Source organism: Jaculus jaculus, chromosome 5 (assembly GCF_020740685.1).
Source record: "Jaculus jaculus isolate mJacJac1 chromosome 5, mJacJac1.mat.Y.cur, whole genome shotgun sequence".
NCBI lineage: Eukaryota > Metazoa > Chordata > Mammalia > Rodentia > Dipodidae > Jaculus > Jaculus jaculus.
Genome location: NC_059106.1, coordinates 171,814,921 through 171,823,087, shown reverse-complemented (window position 1 = coordinate 171,823,087; position 8,167 = coordinate 171,814,921). Strand labels below are relative to the sequence as shown.

Sequence of the window (8,167 nt, the reverse complement as noted above, 5' to 3'; positions counted from 1 at the left end):
CTGGGATTAAAGGTGTGCACCACCACTCCCAGCCTCTTCTCCAGACTTTTAAAGCCACCCATTTGGCACAGGCTACATGGAAAGTGTCTGTCAGCTGGGTCAGTACGGTGGTGGGGGGAGATCCCTGCTAAAGACAGAGCTTGAAGATCCCCTGGGGACATCAACCTGCTGGTTAGCTCCTTAGCACTGGTGTAGTTTTACCTGCCATTACCTGCCCCAGGTCCCAACACGTGGACACCAGGTACTCTCCTAGTCCTGGGCACCAAAGGTGGAAGGCCATGGCTGTCGGGGTCTTGGCGAAATGTTCCCATTAGTGTTACAGTCAGTGTGCAGAGCAGAGCAGCCAGCCACTGGGGTCCTGTGAAGGAAGCAGTATCTAGAAGCCTCGGGACATCCCATCTGTCCGCCACTCTGCGAGGAGAATGGAGTGCTACCTCGGGGGGCTGCCTGGTGCCTTGTCTCTGAGAGGGGCACTCCCCCAGCAGGAGTCTGTGAACTAGAGCAGTACAGGCGGGAGGCAGTGGGCGAAGGCAGCGTGTCAGGCATGGGCCGTCCAGGGGGCAGGGAGGGGACCTGATGGGCCACCGCAGTAGGAGCCCCATTTCGGGTCTGCATGGGCCCCTGTCGCCTGATCAGAAGAACGAGGACGAGTGTGCCGTGTGCCGGGACGGTGGGGAGCTCCTCTGCTGTGACGGCTGCCCGCGGGCCTTCCACCTGGCCTGCCTGTCCCCGCCGCTGCGGGACATCCCCAGGTGAGCTAGATCCCACCGCACGCACACACACACACACACACACGCACACGCACACACGCACGCACTTTCTGCCTTGGCCACCCGCTGACCTTCAGTGGAAGACAAAGGCCGTATGTTCTCACCTGGGAAATGAGGCCTTCTTGGGAGAGGCCTTAGTGTATGTCCCTGGCTGTGGGGTTCGGTTCTTCCACAAAGCCTCCTTTCCTGACCCCGTGGCCCACTAGGGTACTGCTGAGGGCAGATGTAGCAGGGATGCCCCAAGGAGAGGGTGTCTGTGCTGTGCGTTTCTCCCTGGGCACCCCTCAAATCTCACTCCTACATGGGGTTAAGGGACAAAGAGACCTTAGAGCTGCACCTCCCGCCGCTCATCACTGACCACACAGGATTCCGTCCTGGTGGGCATAACAGTCTTGGGGAGAGGGGAACCCCGGTGGGAGCCAAAGTTCTGCGTTCTGGCCTGGGCTCTGCTCCACGTCACTTGACCAGGTCTTTCTGGTCCTCTTCCACCAGACTCTCCTTTCATCCCCTCCCCTCCGGCCCCTGACCGGCCACTCTGCTGACCCACCCCTGTGGCAGGGTAGGTGGTTCTGGGGATGGACGCAGGCTGACAGAGGGAAAACAGCTGGGCCAAGCCTGGAACAGGCAAAGCCACTGAGGGCTAGTGAACACGGGAGACATTTTGGGGTTCATCAAAGAAGCACTCAGAGACACTGACCCTCTGGTCAGGACCACCCACCAGTGTAAATGTCCCACATCCCTCTGACCTCTCGTGGCCTAGCCGGCTTCCCTGCCTGGGCCTCAGTTTCCCACACGTGAAAGGGCACAATGGCAATGGAGGGCCCTCAGGCCGCCCTGCCTTGGCAGATCTGCAGGGTTATGGTTTCTGCTTTGTCTTGCATGCCCGTGACCGGTGGCATGCACACAGTGGCATCTGGAGGTGCTCCTGCTGTCTCCAAGGTGGAGTCCAGCAGGGCCTGTCCCAGGCCGAGGAGCCCCGGGCCCTGGAGCTGCCCACGGAGACCCCGGTAGGACAGGGCTTGGTCACCCTTCCCTCTGCCCCTCTGCATTCCCCCTCCTCACCACCTCTGTGGATCCCACTTGTTCCAGCCATAGCACTGTCCCAGCCTGGCTTTCGATGGTCCAGAGCTTCCTGTGTAGAGCTGGGGTGGGGCTGTGGCTGGGGGGACCCTTACAATACCCCCCATTCCTCCGGTCCTGACAGAGTGCACCCCCACTGCTAACGTTCTCTTGAAGTGTTGGCAGTTCCCATCGCAGCCTGTGTCTGCTCTCTGACAGGCCCTGAGGCCTTTTCTAAGATGGGGAAGGGCCCCAGAGCCGGGGACTTTTCCAACTTCAGGCTGGTTGTGGGATCCCTCCCACCCCAGCAACCCGAGTTCAGGGTCCCTGTGGTCTCTGACTCCTAAGTGGTGCTGAGTGGTGCCCTGTGCCCCCTCTGAACACTGATTCCTTGAGTCCTGGGCCCTCCAGGGGCGGCGGTCAGCTGCAGAGGAGGCCAGGGGCCTGCCCAGGGATCTTGCTGCTAGCACAGACCCGGCCCTCACCTACGTACACCTGCTCACCCCACCTTCTACGGCCCCCCTGCCCCTGCTGGAGTCTTCCACCCTGCGGCCCCTGTTGAGCGCTGGCCCTGATGGGCAGCCGGTGAGTGAGGGGGACCTTGAGGCAGAAGTGCTGAATCAAGGAACTCCGGGCCTGCGGGGCATCGGGTGAACTCGCAACAGGATTGGCAGTTAGATACCAACGTGCCAGACTAGAGCTGGGGACAATCGGGATCATCTGGGACTCCCGGGTCAAGGGAGGCTGGGAGGAGAGGGACTGGCGAGGATGGATGGGGTACACTGGGGAGACAAAGGGACTGGGCTGTGAGAACTGCACCCAGAGGGGGAGCCAGAAAAGGGGGACACCCGAGACGGAGGTACCTGAGCATCTAGAGATGTAGGTGAGGGGGGTCTTGTATGGCAATACCAAGCTTGCCTCGCCGCCGCCCCTCCATGAGGAGGCAGGATCACAAAGGGGGAACCTTCCAGAAAGTGCGGAATCACACCAGGCCCACGTCCCATGGGGCGGGGCAGGCGCGGGCGGAGAGCAGGCTGGAACCAGCTTGGCCTGCGGCTTTCTGCGTCCGTGAGTAGGACACAAGCTGGCCAGCTCTGCCGCTTCTCGTAGGGCCCGGCGTCCGCCGCGCGGTGCGGCGTGTGCGGGGACGGGGCGGACGTGCTGCGCTGCGCGCACTGCGCCGCCGCCTTCCACTGGCGCTGCCACTTCCCAGGGGCCATCGCCCGGCCTGGGTGAGTGAGGGCCCCATCGCCCAGAGAGCGGGAAGGGTGGCTGGCTCCCCCAACCCACCCCAGTGCACATCGCCGCAAAGGCGTTTGCGGAGGCAAACAAGCTCTCCCCTCCCCGCCCCCGCACTCTCCCAGGGGTCCCCTGCGCTGCAAGTCCTGCTCGGGAGATGCGCCCTCCGCGCCTGGCCAAGGAGCGCCTGGCTGCAGCGCTGGCCCTGCGCTCTCAGCCCTGGGGCCCGCCAAGGTCAGTGCATGGTCGGCCAGTGGCTAGACGTTTCAGTCCTTTCATAGGTTATTTCCTATAAATGTACTTGATTAGTTAAATCTCTCTCTCTCTCTCTTTCTCTTTTGGTTTTTCTTTTTTTTTTAATTTTTTTTTAATATTTTTTGTTCATTTATTTATTTATTTATTTGAGAGTGACAGACAGAGAGAAAGACAGATAGAGGGAGAGAGAGAGAATGGGCGCGCCAGGGCTTCCAGCCTCTGCAAACGAACTCCAGACGCGTGCGCCCCCTTGTGCATCTGGCTAACGTGGGACCTGGGGAACCGAGCCTCGAACCGGGGTCCTTAGGCTTCACAGGCAAGTGCTTAACCGCTAAGCCATCTCTCCAGCCCTCTTTTGGTTTTTCGAGGTAGGGTCTCACTCTGGTCCAGGCTGACCTGGAATTCACTATGGAGTCTCAGGGTGGCCTCGAACTCTCAGCGATCCTCCTACCTCTGCCTCCCGAGTGCTGAGATTAAAGGCGTGCGCCAACACACCCCGCTCTCTTTCTCTTTTCCTGTAAGGTCTTGCTGTAGCCCAGGATGACTTGGAATTCACTGTGTAGTCTTGGGGTTGCCTCGAACTGAGGGCGATCCTCCTACCTTTGCCTCCTGAAGCCTGGGATTAAAGTCATGTGCCACCACGCCAGGCTCCAATCTATTTAAAAGAGAGGGCTGGAGAGATGGCTTAGTGATTGAGTGCTTGCCTGTGAAGCCTAAGGACCCTGCTTCGAGGCTCCATTCCCTAGTACCCACGTAAGCCAGATGCATAAGGTGGTGCATGCATCTGGAGATTGTTTGCAGTGGCTGGAGGACCTGGCGCGCCATTTCTCTCTCTCTCTCTCTCTCTCTGGCTCTTTCTCTGTCTGTCGCTCTCAAATAAATAAATAAACTATGAAACCACTGCTTTAGGCTGGGCTCTCTAGGGACCTGGTAGTCTGCAGTCCCTGGAGCTGAGGGTGCTACAGGCTGATGCCCTGAGGTGAGGCTGAGAGTAACAAAAGCTGCTGACCCCAGAACCACCTGCCCCCAGTCCTGCACGGACCCAAACCCTCACCATCCCCGTTTTGCAGCTGAGGGTCCCCGGCCAGGCACAGTGGCCGGGGCCCAGCCCACAGCTGCTCCTGCCTTTGGTCAGCGCTCTCTGGCTAGATGAGCAGTTCCAGGACCTGTACAAGCTCTGGGTGACAGAGCTCTCCCAGTGAACATGCTCCAGCCCGGAGCTCAGGGAAGCCAATGGCCTGGCTCACGGCCCAGTCCTCTTCCCGCTGACCCCCATCTGCCCCTCCTTGTGTCCAGAGGCCTGGCCAAGCCTGCTCAGGCCTTCCTGGGTTGCTACCAGTAGAATCTTAGTATCAGTGGCTGGAGAGATGGCTCACTGGTTAAGGCACTTGTCTGAAAAGCCTAAATACCTGGGTTCAATCCCCCAGGGCCAGATACACAAAATGGCACATGCATCTGGAGTTCATTTGCAGTGGTTAGAGGCCCTGGAGCTCCTGTTATCACTATCTCTTTCAAAGAAATACAATATTTTAAAAATGGGGGGGGTGCTGGGGAGATGGCTTAGCAGTTAAGGCACTTGCCTGCAAAGCCAAAGGACCCAGGTTCAATTCCCCAGGACCCATGTAAGCCAGATGCAAAAGGGGGTGCATGCATCTGGAGTTGTTTTTTGTTTTTTTTTTTAACTAGGCTTGCATCTGGAATTTGCAGTGGCTAGATGCCCTGGCATGCCCATTCTCTCTCTCTTCCTTTTTCTTCCCCTCTCTGCCTCTTTTTTTTCCTCTCTCTCTCAAAGAAAGAAAGAGAGAAAGAAAGAAACAAACTAACTAAATCTTAGCATCAGTAGGTTCCTATGCAAGGCCCTCCCATATAGCTTGCCTTAGCCACACAGGGCCAGGGTGCTACTTATTAGGTCCCCCTGCTAGGAAGAGCTGGGGCTGGGCTTGCAGTTTCCTGAGATGCTGCATCCCATGGTATGTCCCACCCCTGAGCCAGGGGACAGCTGGGGACACAGTCTGGCACTTTTTTAATTTTTTTGAGGTAGGGTCTCCCTCTAGCTCAGACTGACTTGGAATTCACTATATAGTCTCAAGGTGGCCTTGAACTCATGGCAGTCCTCCTACCTCTGCCTCCAGAGTTCTGGGATTAAAGGCGTGCGCCACCACGCCTGGCTTTCTTGGGGGCGGGGGGGGGGGTGCTGTGATTGACTGGAGGTGGAAAGGGCACTTTCCTCCTTGGGCCTCAGGTTACCACCCATGATGCAGCTTTTCCTACCCATCCCCAGTGCGGTAGACCTCCCTGTGCTGCCCCAGAAAGCCAAAGGCAGCTTGTGGGGGTGGATGGGCCTGGGGGCCTTGGGGAGGAAGCCCGCTCTGCGGGTCCCCACTGCTGGAGCAGCCAGGGGTGAGCGTGGGCCTCGGTGGGTCCCGGGCTTGCTGCGACTTCAAATTGGAGTCTGACTTCCCTTCCCCCCATGGGCTGGGTCGGGCTGACCCTTCCGCTTTTGGGTTCCAGGTGGGGGACGACTCTGCGGGTCATGAGCCCGCTCTGCACAGGGATGACCTGGAGTCCCTCCTCAACGAGGTAATGCATCACCTGGCCTGGCTGGGCCCGCAGCTCCCCCACTGCCCGAAGTCAGCCGCTCCCTAGTCCTCGCTCACAGTACTCCCAAGGCCACTCCCTAGTCCTCGCTCACTGTAGCTGTCAAAAGAGGTGGCTCACCAACCCACACAGAAGCCCCAGGGTGCTGAACCCAGAACAAGATGAGCAGCCCTCCCCTTTTTTAGCTGCTCCCTCTTCCCAAGAGATTGGAGCCCAGGGAAGGGGGCTTCCACAGAACCTCAGCACAGAACCAGGCTGCTTCAAGTCCACACCTCTCTCTAGAGATAACTGATGGGGTAATCCCTGCACCCCCATCCCTCTTAGCTCAGACCTCTGCACCTTAAGATGGACAAGTATGCCAGGCATGGTGGTGCACGCCTTTAATCCCAGCACTTGGGAGTCAGAGGTAGGAGGATGGCCATGAGTTTGAGGCCACCCTGAGAGGGGGGATCCAAAGTCCAAAGCGGGGGGGGGGGGAGGACTATGTAAATCTGAGGAACAGAACCTCAGGAGTTCCTGAGTTTATGGGAGGAAAGGTGTGTCTGAAGAATTTAGGAAGACAATGGAGGGGAACCGGTAAAATAAAGAAGGCTTTGGGGAAGCAGGGGGTGGTGGCACACGCCTTTAATCCCAGCACTCGGGAGGCAGAGGTAGGAGGATCACCGTGAGTTCAAGGCCACCCTGAGACTATGTAGTGAATTCCAGGTCAGCCTGGGCTAGAGTGAGAACCTACCTCGAAAAACCAAAGAGAGAGAGAGAGAGAGAGAGAGAAAGAGAAGGAGGGAGAGAGAGAGGGAGGGAGGGAGGGAGAAAGGGTAAAGAAGGCCTTGGGGACCAGGTGTTCTGGGGCATGCTTTTAATCCCAGCACTTGGGAGGCAGAGGTAGAAGGATTACTGTGAGTTGGAGGCCAGCCTGAGACTACAGACTACAAAGTGAATAGTCTCTTCTCAGCCTGCCCTACAGCGAGGCCCTACCTGGAAAAAAAAAAAAAGGCCTTGGGGAGATTGGTTAGTGGTACTTGCATTGCATGCAAAACCTGCCAGCTCTCGTTCAATTTTCCAGCTAACCAGGTAAAGCCAGACAGGCATTTGGTTATAGCAGCAAGGGACTGTGACATGCCCAGGCACACACATACATACACTATAGAAGAAGGCCTGTGTGGCGGCGCATGCCTTTAACCCCAGCACTCGGGAGGCAGAGGTAGGAGGATCGTCAAGAGTTGGAGGCTACCCTGAGACTCCATAGTGAATTCCAGGTCAGCCTGGGCTAGAGTGAGACCCTACCTCGGAAAACCAAAAAAAAAAAAAAAAGAAAGAAAGAAAAGAAAAGAAAAGAAAAGAAAAGAAAAGAAAAGAAAAGAAAAGAGAAAAGAAAAGAAACAAAGAGGAGGACAAAATAGCCTCCTCTCATGGTTGTGCCAGGGGCTTACAGGAAGTTGTAAAGGAACACCGGACTAGGAGTCCTTCTCTAGCTGGTATGTCCCTTGGGGTCTCTGGTTTCCCCTTTTGAATTAGGGGCTCAGCTAGCCATGCGTCAGGATCGTCACGAGGCCGTGGGCACGTGGGGCGGGCACTGGCTTGGAGGAGATCCAGGCCAGGCTGAGCCGCTGCGCCCCTCGCTCCCCACAGCACTCCTTCGACGGCATCCTGCAGTGGGCCATCCAGAGCATGTCGCGTCCGCTGCCCGACACGCCGGCCTTCTCTTCTTGACCCCGGGCAACCCGAGACGGGTGGGCAGACCGACGCTCTCTCCACATCAGTGGATGCAGCTGAGTCACCGGACACCTGCTCTGAGAGGACGGCGGGGGACATGCTCGGTCATCCTGGCAGCGGTGCCCATTACACTGCCGAGTGGAGAAGGGCGGGGCCGCCGGTGCCCACGTGCGCACAGCCCCGGGCTCCGTGGGCCCTGAGAGCATCCTGGGTCCTGACGTGGAAATCACTTCTGTGGGGCCGGAGAGATGGTTTAGTAAAAATAGGCATTTTGCCTGCAAAGCCAAAGGAACCCAGTTTGATTCTCCAGGACTCACGGAAGCCAGATGCACAAGGTGGCGCACACATCTGGAGTTTGTTTGCGGTGGCCGGAGGCCCTGGCGCGCCCCTTCTCTCTCTCTGTCTTTGTCTGCCTCTCTCTATATCTTTCTCTCAAATAAATAAATAAAAGAAAAACTCACTTCTGTGGCCATGGAGGTGCTCTGCAGTGGATATTTGTCTGTGGAGGGGGGGCGGTCTATGCCCCAGTGCCT

At 57.7% G+C, this 8,167-nt stretch overlaps 1 protein-coding gene across 8 annotated transcripts in view; it reads left to right on the top strand.

The window, feature by feature from the left end:
- Positions 1 to 7,758, top strand: part of Aire (autoimmune regulator) — a 14,326-nt gene extending 6,568 nt beyond the window's left edge. For 2 of the 8 annotated variants that reach the window (XM_004669415.2, XM_004669413.2), the window contains exons 8-14: positions 640 to 752; positions 1,678 to 1,792; positions 2,241 to 2,414; positions 2,940 to 3,061; positions 3,194 to 3,302; positions 5,835 to 5,903; positions 7,551 to 7,758. In XM_004669415.2, coding sequence (XP_004669472.2) covers positions 640 to 752; positions 1,678 to 1,792; positions 2,241 to 2,414; positions 2,940 to 3,061; positions 3,194 to 3,302; positions 5,835 to 5,903; positions 7,551 to 7,631 — 783 coding nt within the window. In that variant the 3' untranslated portion in view covers positions 7,632 to 7,758. Of the gene's footprint in view, positions 1 to 636; positions 753 to 1,677; positions 1,793 to 2,240; positions 2,415 to 2,939; positions 3,062 to 3,193; positions 3,303 to 5,834; positions 5,904 to 7,550 lie in introns of all 8 variants that reach the window. The other 6 variants (XM_004669414.2, XM_004669412.2, XM_004669419.2 and 3 more) reach the window with 3 other exon arrangements.
- Positions 7,759 to 8,167: the final 409 nt, after the last annotated feature.